This window comes from Protomyctophum parallelum (genome assembly GCF_964188405.1).
Source record: "Protomyctophum parallelum genome assembly, chromosome: 13".
Classification (NCBI taxonomy): Eukaryota; Metazoa; Chordata; class Actinopteri; order Myctophiformes; family Myctophidae; genus Protomyctophum; species Protomyctophum parallelum.
In genome coordinates, this window is record NC_139708.1 from 15,842,252 (window position 1) to 15,864,126 (window position 21,875).

The 21,875-nt window shown below is 40.4% G+C and overlaps 2 protein-coding genes across 2 annotated transcripts in view; both read right to left on the reverse strand.

The window, feature by feature from the left end:
- Nucleotides 1–7,735: 7,735 nt before the first annotated feature.
- On the reverse strand, nt 7,736–10,994 carry LOC310868518 (cytochrome P450 2K1-like; the record flags this gene model as incomplete). Its single annotated transcript, XM_083778973.1, has 9 exons — nt 7,736–7,923; nt 8,624–8,765; nt 8,904–9,088; nt 9,246–9,387; nt 9,475–9,654; nt 9,763–9,923; nt 10,037–10,186; nt 10,295–10,457; nt 10,839–10,994. The coding sequence occupies 9 exons, from the start codon at nt 10,992–10,994 to the stop codon at nt 7,736–7,738; spliced, it is 1,467 nt and encodes a 488-aa protein (XP_083635099.1).
- A 3,190-nt stretch (nt 10,995–14,184) lies between these two features.
- The window catches only part of abca3b (ATP-binding cassette, sub-family A (ABC1), member 3b), a gene marked incomplete at its 5' end in the record, with an annotated part of 46,499 nt that continues 38,808 nt past the window's right edge, over nt 14,185–21,875 (reverse strand). Inside the window, 7 exons of the mRNA XM_083778974.1 lie at nt 14,185–15,612; nt 15,652–16,979; nt 17,201–17,274; nt 18,431–18,627; nt 19,154–19,324; nt 19,781–19,968; nt 20,422–20,616. Of these exons, the coding sequence (XP_083635100.1) occupies nt 16,848–16,979; nt 17,201–17,274; nt 18,431–18,627; nt 19,154–19,324; nt 19,781–19,968; nt 20,422–20,616 (957 nt within the window). The 3' untranslated portion in view covers nt 14,185–15,612; nt 15,652–16,847. The remainder of the gene's footprint in view (nt 15,613–15,651; nt 16,980–17,200; nt 17,275–18,430; nt 18,628–19,153; nt 19,325–19,780; nt 19,969–20,421; nt 20,617–21,875) is intronic.

Consider the following 21,875-nt stretch of genomic DNA (forward strand, 5'->3'; position numbering starts at 1 on the left):
CATTTCTTTTTAATGTATTCCGTTGAATGACTGCCACTCATCAGCGTTGTATATATTGCTGATATAATTCGAATCTTATTCCCCTTGTATATATTTTTTATGATTTGGACAATACCATTCACTTCTATGGAGGGCCTCCCTTTGACTTCCTTATTGTAATAATCCCTTAGTTGCAAATATCTGAAGAAATCATGTCTATCCAACATGTATTTAACACTCAAATCTGTGAAACTCTCCAATGTACCATTTTTCTCCAAAACACACCATGCTGTCATTCCTCTATTACTCCATATTTTAAATTCCTTATCATACCCTGCAGGTTTAAATAAACTATCAAATGCCATCCATTTTAAAATCTTTATATCCTCTTCTAGCTTATAATTTTTTACTATTTTAAACCAGATCTCCAGTGTAAATAGGGTGATTGGATCTATACTGTGTTTTATTTTCTTAAACTTCTCCTTGTCTCCTATAATATTCTGAATGGGATGTTTGTTGAATTCTTTTTCCATATCTTTCCATTTTGCTATATAATCTGGTTTACACCAACATCCTACATACCGTAACTGGGCCGCATGATAGTACATTTTTAGATTGGGAAGACTCATACCCCCTCTTTCCTTTGGGAGTTGAAGGGTTTGAAATCTGACCCTTGGCCTCTGTCCGGCCCACACAAACCTAGAGATCATTCTGTCCCATGTAATAAATTGCCCTTGTGGGACCTCTACAGGCAAGGACTGGAATAGAAAGAGCAATCTGGATAATATATTTATTTTAACTGCCTCCAACCTTGAGTTCAGGTCTAGTGGCAAAGTAGCCCATCTATCAATGTCTTTTTTTATCTCCTGATTTAATTTTTCGTAATTGGCTTTATATAGTGTGGACAGATTTTTTGTTATGTTTATACCCAAATATTTAATACTTTTTTGTTCCCAATTAAAGTTGAAGGCTCCCCTTATAGCTGGATTTGGAGCATAGTTTAAAGCCAAAATCTGTGTTTTGGCTATGTTGATCTTGTATCCTGACAAACGACCAAATTCTTCTAATACATTGCTTAAAATGGGGAGTGAGTCGTTTGGTTTCTGGAGGAAGGCAATTACATCATCGGCAAAAAGTCCTATCTTGTGTTCGTTACCGTTTACTGTCACCCCTTGTATACCTTCATTATCTCTCACGGCTTGTGCTAAGGGTTCAATAAAAAACGCGAACAACGTAGGCGAAAGACAGCATCCTTGCCTAGTCGATCGTTGTAGGTTGAATTTCCCAGACAAGCTCCCATTCACTTTAATTCTAGCCGTAGGTTGTTGGTATAATGTTTTTACACATTGTAATGCTTTCTTATTGAACCCAAATCTTGTCAATACAGCGTAAAGGAACCTCCAATTGACCCTATCATAGGCAGCCTCTGCATCAACACTCACTAATAGAGTGCTTGTTTTAGTCCTCTGTGCTTGATCTACAACATGTATAGTTCTCCTTACATTGTCATGAGTTTGACGACTGATTATGAAGCCTGTCTGGTCCTCGTCCAAAAGCTCGTTGGCTATGTTCGCTAACCTTCTAGATATAATCTTGGTGTAAATTTTATAGTCCACATTCAAAATGGATATGGGTCTATAGCTCCCACATTGCTCTTTATCCCTTCCCGGCTTTGGTATCACTGAGATTATTGCTTCGGACCAAGATGGTGGTATTTTATGTTTGTTTAGGGTCCAATTAAAGGATGCTACCAGCATAGGTATCAACTCTTCTCTGAACATTTTGTACCACTCCACTGGGAACCCATCACTTCCTGGTGATTTATTATTTTTAAAGGAACTAATTGCCTCCATAATGTCGTCTGCCGTAATATTAGCTGTTATTTTGCGGTTCTGCATTGCCCCTATATTTGGCAGGTCCAGCTGATCTAAATATGTTTTCATTTCTTCTTCCTCTGCCTGTTCGGGCTGTGTATAGAGCTCCTCATAATATTGTTTAAAAACTCTCTCTATTTCCTCTGGTTCAGTTGCTAATTTCTTGGTTTTAGGATCTCTGATTTTGCTAATATTGCTCAATGTCTGTTGCTTACGCATACGTTTAGCCAATAATTTAGTGGCCCTTGCCCCGGCCTCATAATAGTTTTGTTTTACATATTTACTTTTCCTTTCAATTTCGTCTAATTGGGCCTCCTTTATTTTAATTTTCAAGTCTTTAATATTTTTATATATTTCCTCATTTTTTGTCATCTGGTATTCCTGTTCCAATGCCCTTAAATCTTCATTATTTTTCTTATAAGTTATTAGTTTAGCCTTCTTCATTAATGCAGTCTCCACTATCAATTTACCTCTCATGACAGCTTTCATAGCGTCCCATACTATAGTCGGATCCACTTCCCCATTGTTATTTTCCTCAAGATATGTACTCAAATCTGTCCTGACTTTCTCTTTTCTCACTTCACTGTTCAACATACCCATATTAAGTCTCCATGCTGTCTGCCTCTTCCTATTATTTAAACCAATTTTCAAAAACAGTGGATTGTGGTCCGATAGATCTGCCCCTCCTATCTCACATTCCTTAACTCTGTAACAATCACCCTTATTCACAAAAAATTGGTCGATCCTAGAGTGGACTCTATGTGCAGCAGAGTAATGGGTGAAGTCCATATCTGTCGGGTGGAGTCTTCTCCATATATCTACCAGTCCCATCTCACTCAGTGATGCGTTTACAAACTTAGCTAAATGTGTCTTGCTTCTTTTCTTACTTGTTGTATCTTTTTTATCCGATAAAACCACATTTGTGTCCCCTCCTGCAATCAAAATACCCTTTGTTTCCACAGCTATAACGTCAAACATGTCTTTAAAAAACTTCTTGTCACTTTCTGGCGGTGCATATATGTTTACTAAAGTTACCGGTTCGTTATCTATTCTCCCTTTCACAATAATGTACCTCCCTTCTTTATCTTTAATCTCCTTTTCAAAATCAAAGTTGACTGTATTAGCTATTAGTATTATAACTCCTCTTCTTTTCCCGTTTTTGTATGAACTATAATATGAGTTCCTATAACCAAACCTTTTTAGTTTATCATGCTCCGTTTTGTTTAGATGAGTTTCTTGTAGAAAAAAGACTTGCATTTTTTCTTTTTTCAATTTTGTCATGACCCTTTTTCTCTTAACTGGCGAATTCAACCCATTTACATTCAGCGACATTATCCCCAACTCATTAGACATTGTTATTCCTTATGGTTCCCTTCATATTTGATTCCTGCCTAGTTACATTACAGTATTTGCATCCGCTTGTCGATAAAACAAAAACATAGAACACTAAACACACACATAGCTTCCAAACACGATGTAAAACATCCGTGACCCTTAAACCCTCATAAAGGGGTGAGGGGACATTCCCCGTCTTGCACGAGGGCCCCTCCCTAGACATACTAGTACTAATCTCAACCTGTGAGTTTCCCCAGTGCCTAGCCATTCCCTACCTAATTAAGCAAACCCCTCCAGTTGGTACATTTAAATATTAATGAAGCCCAAGATAACATATTCCCTACAAAGCGTTGGTTATGTACAAATAAAACAATATATATGGGGTTTCAATCTTACTTAGAAATAAACCAAATTGTTATATATATGGTACCCTCTGTATATCCATTTATCTTTCTTTTCCTTCCTTTCTTTCTTTCTTAAAAAATAAAACCAAACAGAAAAAGTCCTTCGCCTATTTACCCCCCCTCGCTCATTCAACCCAACTCTATGTTACCTCTTTTCCCAGCCTATTTCCTCATAAACATTCGTAGGTTGTCCTTAGCTCTCCACGCCGCTCCTCGCCTCTTTTCCACCTTCCTCCACTCCGGCTCCCACCGTTGTCCCCCTTCAGCTCGTCGCCGCTCTCTCTCCACCCCCGCGACTCCCGAGCCCTCCGCCGATGCGCCGGGTCCCGCTGTCGAGTCGCGGTTGGGTTCTCCTTCCATATAGCCTCTCTCCTCCATGGCCTGGGCAACGTCCTCCGCACTTCTGTACGTCTTCTCACCGTCAGGCCACTGTATCCTCATCTTCGTGAACGGCGTCTGGAACCGGATTCCTTTTGCTTTCAACCTTCTTTTGAACGGAATATAGTCCTTTCTCTTCTTCACAACTTCGGGTGGGTAATCGTGATCGAAACCGAGCTGTTTGTCTCCTACTTGTATTTTCGCCTCCCAGGCTTTTCTCAGCACCAATTCCTTCGTCTCGAATTGAAGAAAGTTTGCCACAATGGATCGTGGTGTTGCAGACGGGTGAGTAGGTTTCTGAGACAGTGCACGGTGCGCCCTCTGTAGCTGGAACTGAGTCCCTGCTGGTAAATCAAGTTCTGTGTGAAACAGCTGTTCCAAATATTGAATTACAGTGGTCCCTTGTTCACTGTTTTCTGGACAATTGAATACACGGATATTATTCCGTCTTGCTCTGGCGTCGGCATTCAATTGTCTCTCTTGTAGTTGTTCAATCTGGTCCACCAGTGTCATCATGGCCTCGGTCGCTCCCGTCCTCCAGTCCTCCACCTCTGATATCCGTGTCTGCGCCTCGGCCATGTTCGTCTTCTGCTCCGTCACCTCCTCGTCTTGTCGTTGTAGCTCCCGGTCCACTATTACACGATAGTTTGTGAATTCTTCCTTCATTTCTCTCTTCATTTCTTCTTTAAACTTAGCCAGCTCCTGTTGTATGCCTTCTTTAAAAGTCTTTAGCTCTTTGGTGATTTCAGCGAGCCCGGCTCGTATGACTTCGGCGCAGTCCTCCGCCATGCTGTCGGTGTTTTCTTTCACTCCACTCCCGTCGTCGTTTTCTTTAGTTTGTTTATCTGCTCTATAACTTCGAGTTATCCTACGGCTTCCTTGTTGTTCACCACTCATTTCGTGTCATACCTTTTCCATTTTGAATCTGTTTTTCCGTGGTTATTTTAACTTATCATGCCCAACTTTGGGGAGCTCACTAATCAAGCAGCTCCTTCCTCCGCCATCCTACCGGAAGTCCGTCAGCCTACTTTCTATCCCTTAAAAAAAATCAATAAAGGCGTAAGCCGCAAAAAAATATCTTAAAAAAAAAAAAAAAAAAGATAAAAGATAAAAGGATAAACGAGGGAAGGGGGGGACCTTAGCCAGACCTCAGCTGGGGAAAGCTATCCTGAAGAGGTGGGTTAATGGTCGGGTCACAACTTCACAAGAAACCCCTATAAAAAAAGAAAATTGCTCAATAATGACAGCCGGTCAGCAAGTGGATTCATGAATGTATGTATATAGACAATATTTTAGGCCAATAAAAGACTATACCAAATTTCCCACTTTAAACAAAAGAAGCCTGTCTGCTGCCAGACTATAAATAGACATAGTGCATAACTGTAGTCCCAGCTTTCCATGAAGGTGGCATATCTGTTTACACTACAGTGTCCAATAATCTAGGCAGCAGATTTGAACGATAAACATAAGGTGTCATTTGTCTTTCCGATTCAAAGCTTCTGCCAAGCCAATCAAACAAAGCTATGGGCAATGAACTGGAACAGGTAGTGGTGGAAAAAATACTCAATTGTTTTACTTAAGTAAAAGTATCAATACTGCAATGGAGAACTAATCCGTTACAAGTAAAAGTCAGGAATTCAACAGTATTGGCATCAACATGTACTTAAAGAGCCTACAGTACCAAAAGTACCAAAAGTACTCATTATGCAGAATGTCCCATTTCAACTTTTCAAATGTATACAAATCTTTTGAAAATAGCAGATCTACAAGCTCACAATGTGTCGCATCGCAACACAGTGTACTGTATAGGGCTGAAGTGGTTAATGTATGTGTTGTAATAATAATAATCAAAATCTACAAAGTAACTAGTAACTAAAGTTTTCAAATAAATATAGTAGTAAAAGTACAAAATGTAGGTAGTTGAGTAGAAGTAAAAGTATTGATAATTGGAATTACTCAAGTAAAGTACAAATACCTCAAGTGTACTTAAGTACAGTAAATGTAGGCGTACTTAGTTACTTTCCACCAGTGGGAACAGAATATGGGTAACATTCACAGTCAACCTCATGCATACATGTGTTCTGTTTATCAAGTTCTCCACAGTCACTATCTAGTATTTATATCTGATGACGTCGTCTTTCAGTCCTGTATTAATCCTGAGTTTGGAGGTTCTATTAAAAAGAGAAGGGAATTTGCTTCCATTTGCGTAGAGCATTATTTTATTAAAAAAAAATGCAATTACATATACATTTGACAAGGTCAATTCAATGGTACAGTACACACAATCACAAGGTTCCTTCCTTTGTTCCTGGGTGCTGGAGGAGAGGAGGTAGAGAACAAACAGGAAAACAACAGCTCCCAGCAGCAAAGTGACTGAACTGGGAGACTGGAAAAGATGATCTTGTAAAAGACACATTGTACTCCACAAACTCAACTTTCGTCCCTGAGCTGGCAATCGTGCTTCCTCTTTCCTAAGAGGTAACTCCTTTTGTACAATACGACACCAGGCAGTATTAAACGACAAGTTCTGAAGTTAATACACACATAGAGAATACAGTATTGGACACCGATGTGTCCAGAAGATATAAGACAAGGACAAGAACAGAATGGATAGGAATAGAACATGCATCTCGTATCATTGTGCACAGTCGTCAGTCTCTGATAAAGTAGTTTATGTGGATTAATGATTCACAATGTTTGTACTGGGTCAAGCAGATAAAGGTCATAATGACAAGGCCTAAGCCATGCATGAAGCTGGGGGTAATAACTTTAATTTTTGTGCGTTTCATTTGAGTAGTGGAAAAGAGCTGTCCATGCTGGCACACAGCACCAACTGAAACACACCAACAATGTTATTAGTTGCTGGTGTGCTTAAAGCAGAACTATATGACTTTCCTCTTCGACCCTGGATTTCAACCTGGTTTCCTGCGTGCTGACATTTTTACCATTGAGCTACGTAATTGAGAGCCGGCCTGCGCTTGCTCACAATGCACAGGAGGGACCATTTTATCTTGACCATCAAGTCAACATATGTCAGTTAATACAATCCAACCAAAAACTGTGGTGGTTGTAGTTGGTCTGCTTCCTTCACTTCTATTGAGAAATGTATATCATTTGGTCAGGTATAGGACCAACAATGGTTGATATGTGATTATGCTGCAATTAATCTTCTGGAAGACGAGTTCAGTTAGTACCACAACAATAGAATGTCAGCACTCATGCAGCCGGGGAACCTGGTTTCAAGTCCCGGCTAGGACATGAAGGTTATGGACTGCAGCTTAAAGAGCTGATGAACAATACAACTGTGGCAGCAAGAAATGAATGCAATAACTATTGACAGATCTATTCATGATCATCCAATACAGTAATGGGAAATTATTTAAGAAAGACCTGTCAAATATAAACAAGTTTATGCTGTAATGGAATACATAGTAGTGCATTAAAATCATAAATACATCTGTGGATATCAGGTTGCATTGCTTGAGTGAATGTTTGTTTTACTTCTATGTGTTATTATACGGTCCAAATACTGAGACAAACTGTAGTTCTATTAACATTCTATTATTTATTTCCTATAGCCTACCTTTAAATCAGCCTTTGATCGTAGCATAATACTATAAATGACACAGACAGTAATATTGTACATGAGTGATGGTGTCTGAACATTTGGTTCAAATCCATTTACCTACACTAACACTATTCATTACAAAGTTCCTGTTTATGAGCAATGCAACGATGGAAAATATTCTGCAAGAACCGTCCTATTTAGAGGCGACTGACAGCACACAGCTGATGAGGTGAAGGGCTGAGGGTGAAACCGACAGCTGCCGTCAGATCCAGTTCATCCTCTGTTACCCCAGGTGGAGGAGTGAAACGAAAGCGCTGCAGGAGAGAGGTGAGGAAGAGGAAGACCTCCATCTTGGCCAGGCTCTCTCCTGGACATGCCCTACGACCTGAAAAAATAAGTTATTGCAACTGTTAGAACTGTGGTTGAACTGGGTTGCACCCATCAGGACGCAAGGAAGCTGTGTGCGGAAGTGTTTGTGTCGCCCCCCTATGGGCACAAGTGAAAGTACTTTTGGAGTTCCATTAGATTTTGGAGCTCTATTGAGGCCCTTGGCTTCAAAATGCAATGTGGGTATGATTGGATTTGGAAGTTAATATTCTTGTAAGAAATAGCCCTCACTAAACTAATTTAAACTTTTAATGTAATTTATTTTTATTTTTATTTGTTTATCTTGTCTATCCTTGTTTTATATTGTGTTTCTGTGTTCATACATTATGAATACGTATTCTGTTGTTGTTGCTTGTGTTTGTATTTTATGTTTTTGTAAAAAAAAATCAAAATAAAGTACTGATCATAAAATAAAAAAATAGAAATAGCCCTCACCGACACATTTAGGCAAATATAATATATAGGTAAAGGCTATGGAGTATCAAATCTGTGTTGGATGGCCATTTACATGATGCACAAGACCATTTGTATCCAAAATAGTGAAAAGAAAATAATCTAATTTTTGAAACAAAAAGTGACATTTGTAGCATTTGTGCAGGAACCCCCCTAAGTGAACTCAGCTTGGCAGAGATTATTACAATATGCCTGGAAAAACTGCAACATTCACACTCAATACTGAAAAATACTAAGGCGTTTACCTGCAGAAAAGGGCATGAAGGCTTTTCTCTTGACAAACTGGCCGTCTTTATCCAGAAAGTTATTGGGGTTAAACGTGTGTGGACTTTCCCATTCAGTCTCATCATTCAGGACAGAAGTAAGTAGAGGAATCACAGGAGTTCCCTGTTCCCAAAGATAACAGGTCTATTACATGATGACCCAAAACATTGAGTACTGTTTCATGTTTTCAGATGGACATCATGCACAAATATATTATTATTATTTTTTTATTTTTTTTATTGTAATTTAAAAGTAATTTACCTTCTTGATGAAATAGCCCTGGAAGGTGACATCTTGGCTAGTGATGTGAGGAATTGACAAAGGAACAATGTTGGCTACTCTGTGGATCTCATGGATAACAGCATCAGTGTAGGGTAGGTTCTTCCTGTCCTCCACAAGTACCTGACGACTTCCAGTCACCCTGCTAAGCTCTTCCTGAACCTCATCTGGGGAAACGGGAAAGGAATAAGCATTACAATAATTCTACAGTCTCATAAGCACTTTAATAGAATTTCACCAGAGAAAGCTATAGAGCTATAAAAGCTATAGTATTTGTCGGCTCATATCTGTCATCAGATATGTCATAGTAATGTCATAGTCTACCTTGAATATGAGGGTACTTGGCCATCAACAGTAGACCCCATCTAATTGTATTTCCTGTAGTATCAGTTCCAGCTACAAACAAATTCATCACACTGTTGACCAGGTTGTCATCATGATAATGTGAATCCATGATTCCAGAGTCCTAAAATCAACAGACAGGTGACAAACTAAAAGAAGCGTTGATGGGTACAATAGTAGCGTAAGAGCACTACTAGAATTTATATTTTACCTCCAAACCCTTCTTCCGCATCAGGAATGAATCTATAAAGCCTCTGAGCATTTGAGGGTTCAGAGTTTCCTTCAGACCCCTAATTAGTCTCCTTGTCTCCTCTCTGTTGTTTTCAATAATCTTCACCAGGAGCCTCCAGGTTTTCATCCAAGGGCCGAGCCAGGGAAAGACATTGTAAATCTGTAATGCAAATAATGACATTTTAAAGTTAGGGTTACACCATGGTTTCCATGACATAATGACTAAATTAATACAGATTAAAGACTATAATAACAAATTGTACTACACCTGAATGGCAGCTGATCCTGTAAGACGTACAGATTCATTGTCTCCGTTCACCATTGCTTGGAACACAGGATCAGTGTATTCAAACCTGTCTCCATAGACAATGGCTGATACAACATTGGACGCTGCGTAATTCACTGCCTGGGTTGAATCAAAGGCTTTGCCTGTGACAAACAGAATCCATATTAGGTCAAGTTATGTATTTAATATTTATTTTGAAATGAACATTTCTTCTTATGTGGCATTATGAATTCCACTGTTCACAACATTTGGTTACCTTCATGTCTTTCAATTGTGTCAATCAGGTAATGACATTCCTGTATGATGTTCTCTTCACTCATCCTCTTTCCCATGCCAAAGTCTCTCAGGTTAGTCAAGGCAAAGCGCCTCATCTCTTTCCAGGACTCACCATTGGACGCAATTATACCTATGTGCGCACACACACGCACACGCACCAAAAACATTAGCCTTGTCCAGAAAAGGCAGAAAAGATGTGACAAATCTACTGAGTTAAACAAAACATACAGAACTTTACCATGCCCTTTATTGAAGTCATAGAATACAGGAGTGATCTCTCTGTCTCCAAACTCCTCAGCATAGTTGACCAGAGCCTGTTTGACTGTCTTGTATCCTGCCAGGACCACTACTTTCTTATGTCCAAGGTGGATTGTGAACACTGGTCCATATTTCTTGGACAGCTACAGAGACAAAGTGTGAGATGTGTAAAATTATGCTCTACAGCAGTGGTTCCACCTTTGAGCTGAAAATAGCAGATCTACAAGTTCAAAACCTGTCGCGATGCGATACTTTCCGAGCTTGTAGATCTGCTATTTCCACAAGTTCTTCAACTTTTTTTCCTTTTTTTTGCGAGTGAGAATTTCTTAATCGTTTAAAATTTTCAGAAATTCTCTGGAAAGATGTTTGGGAAACAGTGCTCAGAGTGCAATATGTTTTAAGAGACTCATTTGATAATAATGTTCACTTACAGTGAGTCAATATAATTTCATTTACAGGTGTTTTTGCTTGTCACAGACGGTATGAAACAAAGGAACACATACATATGGTTAACACAATCTTACATGACAAAGGGAGGTGTGTATACTACTGAGATCCAGCTGCAGTAGGTTTCCAAGCAGAGGCAGAGGCCTGGGTCCTGGAGGTTCCTTCCTTTGTTCCTGGGTGTTGGAGGAGAGGAGGTAGAGAACAAACAGGAAAACAACAGCTCCCAGCAGCATGATTGAACTGGGAGACTGGAAAAAATGATCTTCTAAAAAACGCATTGTATTCAAACTCTCAACTTGCGTCCCTGAAGTGAGCTGGCAAATTGTGCTTCCCCTGAATTCTAAAGTAACTCTCTCTTGTTTGTTTGTTTGCAACTTTTGCAACTGGTGCACTATGCCGAAGCCATGCATGCAGCTGGAGGTAATAACTTTAATTTTGGGTGCGTTTGATTTTGGAGTACTGGGTGTCCAGGCTGGAGACCTGAAACCACAACAACCTGAATCAAAATATTTGCTCTCTCTCTCTCTCTCTCTCTCTCTCATATATATATATATATAATAAGATTTTCTTGGGTCTAGTAACAGAAATCAAATCAAACGTTATTTATGAAGCACATTTCAAAATGACTGTCATCGACCAAAGTGCTGTACAAGTAAAAAAAAAAACATATAGCATCAACAATACAATCAAATAAGATCAATACATCAATATCAAGCGGGTACATATGGATATAATAAGACACTAAGATAAGAGGTAAGAGTTTGGAATTAAACTAGGCTGTGATTGTAAGACAGGTCGAAAAAATGGGTCTCATAAAGACTTAAAAGTCTCAATGGACTGGGCGGATCTGATGTGAAGAGGAAGGCTATTCCAGAGCCTAGGGGCAGCCAGAGCCTTAGATTAGATGGCTCTGGGGACAGCCACAGCAAAAGCACGGTCTCCCCTGGTTTTAAGTAGGGCTGTTTTGGGGGTCAATAGTGAAAGGTGCGCTGACCAGCTTATGGTGTTCAAGAACTTCTGCCAAATAAAAGGGGGCCAGCCCATTGAGGGATTTAAAAGCAATGATCAAAAATGTAAAATCAATCCTAAATTTGACAGGGAGCCAGTGGAGTGAGGCCAAGATAGGGGAGATACTGTATGGTCATGTTTTTTTGTGCCTGTGAGGAGCATTTTGTACTAACGTACAAGGACTGGTGGATGCCAGAGTATAAAGCATTACAATAATCTAATCTAGAGGAAATAAATGCGTGAATTAGTGTTTCAAGTTGCTTCGGGGGAAGATATGGTTTTACTTTAGCAATCAAATGCAGCTGGAAGAAACTGGTTTTGATGACAGAGGATATTTGCTTGTCGAATTTAAATGAGCTGCCGATAATTATGCCAAGGTTTTTAACATGGGGACGGATGTTGGGCGTGAAAGTGGCAAAAGTATGGGGAGGGATAGGCGTGTCATGGCCAAAGATAATTATTTTGGTTTTGTTTGAAAGTTTGTGGCCATCCAGATTTTTATGTCATGAAGGCAGTTTAGTAATGGTTGAAGTGATTGGAGTGGGTTGCTATTTTTGACTGTGAGTGGCATGTAGATCTGGACATCATGGCATAACAGTGGAAAGAGATATAGGCCCTAGGGGTAACAAGATGGGACCCAGAATGGAGCCCTGGGGGACTCCAGAGCTGAGGGGGGAGGTGGGAGAAATGTTCAGTCAGTGACCAATCTGGGAACCCATCGGCTAAAAAAATAAAGGAAAAAGCAGTGCCCTGTTTTCCGCAGCGTAGCACGGAATCTGTTCTTGAGATATTAGGGAGTCACAAGTAGCAAAGGCCCTGGGTCCCATGTTGTCAGCCGAGGTGGACGGGTGGGAAATTTCGAATAGAGTATTTTTTATTGGCCTAAAAAGACATACATTCATGAATCCACTTGCTGACCGGCTGTCAGTATTGAGCAATTTTTATAGGGGTTTCGCAGGCAAAATTGTCGAAAATGTCAAAACGTACCTTTTGAATCCATTCCAAGCATTAGTTTTGCACAAAATACACTCCTTGGGCTAAAAACAGCCATAGCCACTTGCCCAAATGTGCCCAAAATGAGCTGACCTCATCACATTTGTGCTGGATTCAGAATCATGAAAACCCCCTAGTTTGACATGTCACATGCTACTTCAAGCATAAGGAAAGTTTGAAATTTTTGACAATTTTGCCTGCCATAATAATAATAGCTCAAATTTATATAGCGCTTTTCTAAATACCCAAAGCGCTTTACATAAGAACACTAAGAACAAACTTTATTAGGAAAAAAAACAAAGTAAAACAAAACAGATACAACAACAGTACACGGTTAAAAAGATAAAAGGATAAACTAGGGAAGGGGGGGACCTTAGCCAGACCTCAGCTGGGGAAAGCTATCCTGAAGAGGTGGGTTAATGGTAGGGTCACAACTTCACAAGAAACCCCTATAAAAAAATAAAATTGCTCAATAATGACAGCCGGTCAGCAAGTGGATTCATGAATGTATGTATATAGACAATATTTTAGGCCAATAAAAGACTATACCAAATTTCCCACTTTAAACAAAAGAAGCCTGTCTGCTGCCAGACTATAAATAGACATAGTGCATAACTGTAGTCCCAGCTTTCCATGAAGGTGGCATATCTGTTTACAGTGTCCAATAATCTAGGCAGCAGATTTGAACGATAAACATAAGGTGTCATTTGTCTTTCCGATTCAAAGCTTCTGCCAAGCAATCAAACAAAGCTATGGGCAATGAACTGGAACAGGTAGTGGTGGAAAAAATACTCAATTGTTTTACTTAAGTAAAAGTATCAATACTGCAATGGAGAACTAATCCGTTACAAGTAAAAGTCAGGAATTCAACAGTATTGGCATCAACATGTACTTAAAGAGCCTACAGTACCAAAAGTACCAAAAGTACTCATTATGCAGAATGTCCCATTTCAACTTTTCAAATGTATACAAATCTTTTGAAAATAGCAGATCTACAAGCTCACAATGTGTCGCATCACAACACAGTGTATAGGGCTGAATAATAATAATAATTATTGTAATAATAATAATCAAAATCTACAAAGTAACTAGTAACTAAAGTTTTCAAATAAATATAGTAGTAAAAGTACAAAATGTAGGTAGTTGAGTAGAAGTAAAAGTATTGATAATTGGAATTACTCAAGTAAAGTACAAATACCTCAAAAGTGTACAGTAAATGTAGGCGTACTTAGTTACTTTCCACCAGTGGGAACAGAATATGGGTAACATTCACAGTCAACCTCATGCATACATGTGTTCTGTTTATCAAGTTCTCCACAGTCACTATCTAGTATTTATATCTGATGACGTCGTCTTTCAGTCCTGTATTAATCCTGAGTTTGGAGGTTCTATTAAAAAGAGAAGGGAATTTGCTTCCATTTGCGTAGAGCATTATTTTATTAAAAAAAATGCAATTACATATACATTTGACAAGGTCAATTCAATGGTACAGTACACACAATCACAATAATGTAAATTCCCTTTTTAAATGATACATTGTATTTCAGCATTATCAACCCTTCAATGTTACAAGTGTGCGGAAATTTCAAACTTTCTTTTTGCTCAGACTAAAGACTGCAACAGCATTTCCACTGAAGTAACAAAGGTCAGGAGTTTTACCACTGGCTTATATTTAAGACACAACCATCATACTTTGTCGTATGATGGTCAATTTACAAGTTCACAAAGCGTTGCACGATGCTTTGTGAGCTTGTAGATCAGCAATGTTTTGAAATTTTAAAATATTCAAAGTGGCTAATAGGTCCTATGACCAATAAGCACCATGTGTTAGCCACTTCTGGGAATAATATGTAAAGAAGGAAAAAGATATGCACATCCCATTTCTTTCTTCATCTTCTGGGAATACCAGCCTATTTCTTAACACTTCCCATGCCTGCTAATTTGTCTCTCGTCAATGAAAGCACACTAAGCTATAACAAGCAAACGGTTAACAAAGCTGATTCATTTCACACAATGCTTTTTGCTTTATCTAAATCATGAATACATTCATCTCAACTCTGTTTAGTGAGTTTTGAGAGTGGGAATGTTATTTTTCACCCGTACACTGTGGTAATCCAATGTCCTCTTCACATCTACTACAGAAACAGACTCTTACACAGGCTATGAAAGGAGGAAGACCATCTTCATTGTTCACTTGTTATTGTCATACATGTCATACATTATAATCTGCTCAAACATTCCTTCTGAAATATATTGGTTTTTCTGTCAGTTCTTAAAAAAGAGGCTATGACAGCACGATCCCATACACACAGGAAGGGGGGGGGGGTATCATTGCTGTAATCACAAGCCGAGTTACTGTCACACAAGATTTAAAATAACCAATCTACAAGCTCAAAAGTGACCCGATGTGTTACTTTGTGAGCGTGTAGGTCTGTTTTCCACACGCAACCATGACCATGAACTGTGTAGTGGTAATGGGCTGGTTTACTCACCCATAGCAGCTAATGTAATGCTCCTACACACATCAGTAAGTAATCATACCACAGCTGTAGAATAGTCTGAGGTAAGGGATGATGTGCGCTCTAACACCAGCAAATGGAAAGAAGACATACACACACACAGACATACTGAAGAGTTTTGTCAACGTGTTGCAGGAAAACCAAGGTATTGAGGGTACACGACAACCCTCAAGTCCTTGTAATTTTGCAGAAATTGATTGAAATCTGTCCGATGCAATCTTATCTATAGAGGCTTGCTTGCTTTACAAGGCAAGACATTTGAAAGTATTCTTTGTCAGATATAGAAACACGTGTGAAGAAATCTGATACTATTTCAGCAGCTAATATCAGCCTTACTCCACACAGTAGGTGTCATGGAGCTTGTGGTCACTGAGTTTCCATGACAATATCACACACGCCGCTGCAGATTTGTTTGGAAGGCAAAACAAAAGAGAAGCCAAGGATCCTTTTCCCCCACATGTGGTAAACCATCAGTCATGCTCAATGCCCTCTTTTCAAAATGTGCTAAATGTAATTTGAGGTCAAGTCTTCGTTCCGACAGGAACGGAGCTTCCAGTGTTTGCTCAATGGTTCCCAATGCCATGCAGTTTTAGAAGTACGGTAGTAATTCAGGCATGCATTCACGAATGCACCCGGTACACATCCAGAAATAGCTCTTAACGGGTAAATGGTTCAAGTACCATGAATATGTTATATTATTTACACCTGGCAAAAACACTAAGCGACTTTTAAGGATGATCAGGCATTATCAAGTATCGGGCGGGATAAACCCTCATTTTTTATATAAGGCTAACGGTGGACAACCGATGGCTGTGTCATGGTTTATGCTCTCTTTGTAATCAACAATGTCAAAAACAGCATTCATTCTCAGAAACACAAAAATAAAGCGATAAAACAAAAAATATATAAATAACAGCAAAGAAAGGCTACACGCATAAAAGTACACACACTGTTAAGTCGTCGGTCATACACAGTGAAACAATAAAGCAGCGTAGTACCTAGACAGTAAAATCCTCAGTGTTCATTTAACTCTGAAAACAAATTAAACCAAATGGACCTGTAAAGTATGGTCCATTTGGTTCTATTTGGACTTCTCTCAGAGTAAAATCAACACCATGGATTTTACGGTGAAGTTACATTTTCCAGTGGTCATCTTCAAAGTTCAAACTCACATAAAAGGTGCAACATTTAAGATTTTCGATTTTCTTTTTTTCTTACTTGGTATATAATTGACCCCATTCCCACCAGTTACAACCGTTGCTTCATACTTTGCCTTATACAATAACAAGAAATAGCATGATTGAGGCTTGAGGCTGATGTTCGGCGGTCGAATCCCACCAAAGGGTCGCACAGAGCCAAAGATACGCGGCCACATGAACGAACAGAGGCCCACGGCACCTCTAGCCTCCTTCTTGCAACCGCACAGCGGTGGAGGCCTGTGTGTTGTGTGTCCAATACGCACATATGTAGTAGTATAACTGTATATATAAAACACAGACCGTCCACGCACACCGTGGAACATGGATGGGACCCGATGGACGGATGGATGTCCTCTTCATTCTTCTCTTATTTCCTCCTGCTCTCTGTGCAGTGTTGGAACTGGGCAAAGCTGAGGAACACTTGCTCCAGTGATATCTGGCTCACGCAGTAGTCCTCTATACGGTATTTCTCTTTGGCTGCCTCCAGGGTGCCAAACACCTAGTTGTGGTGGGTGGGTGGGTTTGGAGAAAAAACATGAAAGTGTTGGGTAAATACATTTAAAGGTGCTAGCAGCAGTATGTAAGGTTTTATGAGGTCGAGGCTCCTGGATCGCTCATGGCATGTGTCATTGTGGCATTTATTACACGTTTTCTCCTCTAGAGGGGGCTCTAACATCAGAAATGAAATGACATGCAGGTTTTATGTACAAGCCATTTTACCTGTGCCCAAGTGAGAGTCTTGTCAGTCAAGTGGTAGTGCACCATGCCATGGTGCTCATCCTTCAGTAGACTACCTGTGGTGGGAGAGAGACTATCTGGTCAAAATACATTTCCTCATCCATTTAGGCTGAGTGGTAATCTGTACAACAATGTCAAAATATTTGTTTCTGTCGATATGAATTTCACTTCATTGTTAGTGATCATCATAGTTTAACCACTTTAACCCTTTTTGGGCGGGAATAATAGCTAAATTATGTTATAATTTAGCTATTGAAAAAAGCAGATCCACAAGCGAGTGGCACGCTACGAGCTTGTAGGTCTGCTATTTTTGAAAAATCGTGAAAATATTTATTTTCAGAAAACTGGAGGATTTAGAAGATTTGTTTTAAAATGTTGAGGTCAGGCCTAAATGGGTTAATCCTGATTGAGGTCCCCCAGGGCTGTATAATCCTTACCCCCTCTACACATCTTCAGACTAGCCCTTGCCATAGCACTTGCCCTATTAAACGTATGTAATTGAACGTAGACATACTGTAGCATTCGAGTATATTCCCATCGTTTAATTTTACAGACTACTGTTGCTAGACGGATGTTAGGTTATTAGCTTATTTACGATCCTTGATGATGACTATTACTAATGTATTTGATGTATTAGCATGTGTTGTTCTCGCTTACTGTAAATCGCTCTGGATTAAGACCTTGCTAAATACCTAAATTGTATACAAAATCTCTTCCGTGAGAATAGCTGATCTACAAGCTTGTAGATTTGCCATTTTTGTCAAATGTCCAATGTGCTTAAGCAATATTTAAGACACAACCTACGTACACATTGACAGAAATGTCTAATCTGTCTATTTTGGCCATTCTCTGTGCATTTCGTAGGCAAACACTGGCCTGACACGTCCATTATGATCCATCTACGCCGGCTACGCAGTAGTCACATCAACCATTCATACAGTATTTTTTAAAGTGAAGATTGCTATCTTGAATCTTGAACTGTTAGTAAGGACATTCACACATTGTACACTAATGACATAATTTAGAGTTATTAAACATTTCAGTACAACTTTGGCAGCTTTTCAGAGACACTTTATGGAAGTGTGAATGGAATGTTAGCCCCACAGCAAATATATCGCGGCCATTTTGAAAACGGGGACGGCTTCCCTTTAAGTGTGCTGAACGTTCTGGACTGTCTTGAGCCTGCACTGTCAAACCGAGAAACCTTCTGACCTGGGAAGGTGCCTTCGATGAAGTCTTTGAAGAGCTGCAGGTCACTGTCCTCCAGGTCCACCTCCACGTGCACCTTTGCCAGCAGGGTGTAGCCACTGCCAAACTTGCTCTTCAGATGTTGGGGACTGCCCAGACACTTGAACTGACCGTTGACCATGACCGCCAGCCTGGTGCAAAGGGCTTCACACTCCTCCATACTGCAGTGAGACGCAGCCAGAGGGAAAGGTATAAATGAGTGTTAGAGCATGACACATGTTTTTAAACACTTTAAACTCCCTACTATCAACACTTTAAGTGAAAATAACAGATCTGCATACAGTATGATACAGTATATATGTATGTATATGTAGGCCTTAAAGTGGCTAATCAGTAAACCAGTAGACCAGAGACGCGTGCGTGCGTTCGTGCATGCATGCGTGCGTGCGTGCGCGTGTCTGCATACAAAGTGCATTTCAACCATTCCAAGAAGTTCATTGAGTTCACATTCACAACAGATGGTCTTCATTTATGATGCTATGCTGTAATGTTCTAATGCTGAGCAGGCCTGAGTGAAAAGCTACACTATACAGAGTGAAAATCTAGATTAAACTGAATTAAAAGCTAAATTAAGAGTGAAAAGACCGATTAAACAGAGTGAAAAGCTAAATGGAGTATAAAGCCGAAGTAAAAAGAGTGGAAACAGAGTTTATCTATGTGAGGTAGTGATGAGGGAACAGAGTTTACCTATGTGAGGTAATGATGATGGCCTTGCCAGACTCTCGTGTGCGTGTGACAGCGTCCCACAGCAGTCTTCTGGCCACAGGGTCCATACCAGTGGAAGGCTCGTCCAGGAAGATGACCGGAGGCCCACCAATCAGAGCCATGCCTGCACTCAGCTTCCTCTTGTTGCCCCCACTATACACAGACCAACAGGGAATGGAGGGGATCACATTCATAATATTTATCAGCCATTTTCCATTCATGAGGGGAGTGATAAAAGGACAGAGAGGTTTATAAGCTTGCAGTGATTCGTCGCCGGTCATATCTTCCCTAGGTGTTATACAGCAGCTGACCAATGAAGGCAGCTAAATTGCAACCGTGGAAAGAAATGGCACCATGAGCTACCAAGCCAATATTTCTTAATATCCTTTATTCCTTTATCATTTGTGGAACAACTAACAACTAAATAGCATATCTACAAGCTCACGTGTTGCATCACAACGGGAAGGGAGTTTGTAGAGCAGCTATCTTGGCTATTTTTGAAAGATTTACAACTTTTTCTGAGACACCAGGGACACCAGGGTTAATGTATATATATATATAATGGCGTACAGTTCAAACCCTGATTTGTGGAAAAGTCTCTCTGCGTACCTGTAACTGCGGACCAGTTTATCAGCATGGGGCTCCAGCAGCAGTGACCTGAGGACGTTCTCCACACAACCAGACACATATTTCTCCGGTATTCCTCTGAGCCTGGCATACATACTCAGAGTCTCTCTTCCTGTCATGTGGTCCAAGAGAGCGTCAAACTGAGGACAGTAGCCTATGCGCTGCTGCACCTGCAATTCAGAGATGGAATGATGAATACTGTCCATTTAAAATCTTTGTTATTCTCTTATAAAAAGAGATTCCTGAACCTTTTCAATTCAAAGAACACCGTTTTGATATGCTTCAGCCCACAGACCCCCCCCCCCCCCCCATGTGATAGGATTAAACCTAGACACGAGTGCCGTTTGTGTAGATAGCGTTACGTGATAATGTGCATAGCGGGTTGATTCGACCGTGACAGTACATACATATACAGAAAACTCTGTTCTTGAAAAATGATGCGCCTGCCTGCATTCACAGCACGCTCATTGAAGTCGATCTGCGAGAAATCAATTTTATCCTCAGGAAGCCACTTTGAGATTCCCTCGATAACTGATATGACACCAGAGTGACATTTCAAATCAACCAGACTGCATTTACGGACAGAATCACTGCTTCTAATCCCTTTCCTCCATCTCCCTCACTTTTTTAATATCGCTCAGGATGCTGTATCCGTCAATGTAGGCGTCCCCAGAAGTGACGCTCTCGTCCCCAGTCAGCATCTTAAAGGTGGTGGTCTTTCCTGCGCCATTGAAGCCCAGCAGACCAAAGCACTCTCCTTTCCCCACAGCGAGAGACAGTCGGTCCACCGCCAGTAGAGTCTCACCGCTACTGTACACCTGGGAGACGGAGATAACGGCAGATGTCATTCACCTGGGCATACAGTATCTTAGCTAAACACACACACACACACACACACACACACACACACACACACACGCACACGTTAGCACAGACACTGAGGCACGCTATTTTGTCATGAGTGGTTCCTTAATCTTCTCTCCCACAGGCAAATATGCTCAAAGGTGCGCATGCATTGCATACGCACATGCAAGTGCATACGCACGCACACACACACAAACACACACACAAGCACATATTTCATATCGCACCAAAACACAGTCGCAGTGGCCTCAATTTAACTTCACTTTCATGGCTGAAGATAGTTCTGTTTATGCTTTTGAGGGGACATACTGTACATGCATTCATACATACATACATACATACAGTATATATGGGTATATTACACAATCCCCGGTGCTTGCAGTGGTTCCCAACCCATTAGAAAATCTGCGGGACATCCACCTGACCACACGTCTAACACAGCAGCCATTCAGCTGCTGGATGGGTGGTCCACGAGCATTTTCAGAGCACGTTTATTTTTAATGATCAATCAATGGATTGTGTTCTGGCGTGGGTCAATGGGTTAATAACTATTTTATATAAATATTATATAGTCTCCCTCGGGTGGAAACCTCAGTGCCGTCTCATGCCGTTGCCGGATTATGCATTCGCTGCTGCTGGGTTTTCCTTCCTAAAAGACCTATTTCTACCAGAACCGTGCAACCGATACACACGTACTGTAAACCACTCGTCTAGAGCGGTGGTTTTCAACTAGTGGTCCGGTGACCACCAGGTCCATGAGGGAGTTCCAGGTGGTCCCCACCAGCTAAATTATGGTGAGTTGGTAACCAAATGTAGCCTGGGTTCCAGCCTGATTTGCTGCGTTCCGCGGGTCTGAAATGTCACTTCGCAAGTCAAAGTGACATTTCAGACATGCGGAACGCAGCAAATCAGGCTGGAACCCAGGCTAAACCAAATATGTTTAACTCTTGAGAGCATAAAAATAAACCAAATACGGGTACGCGTCCATTTGGTTTCATTTTACGCTCTCAAGAGTTACATTATTGTTGAACATCTGCATTACTTAATGTACAAGAAGTCTACACAATTAGAGAAGGTAGAAGAATTGTTCGCATGGAATCGTGGACAAAATCTTATCCAACGACAACCAAATATTCAACGTTTTGGGTCCGAGAGGCTGAATCTAATCAAATGGTGGTCCGTGGCTCAAAGGCCAAATAAATAATGGTCCCTG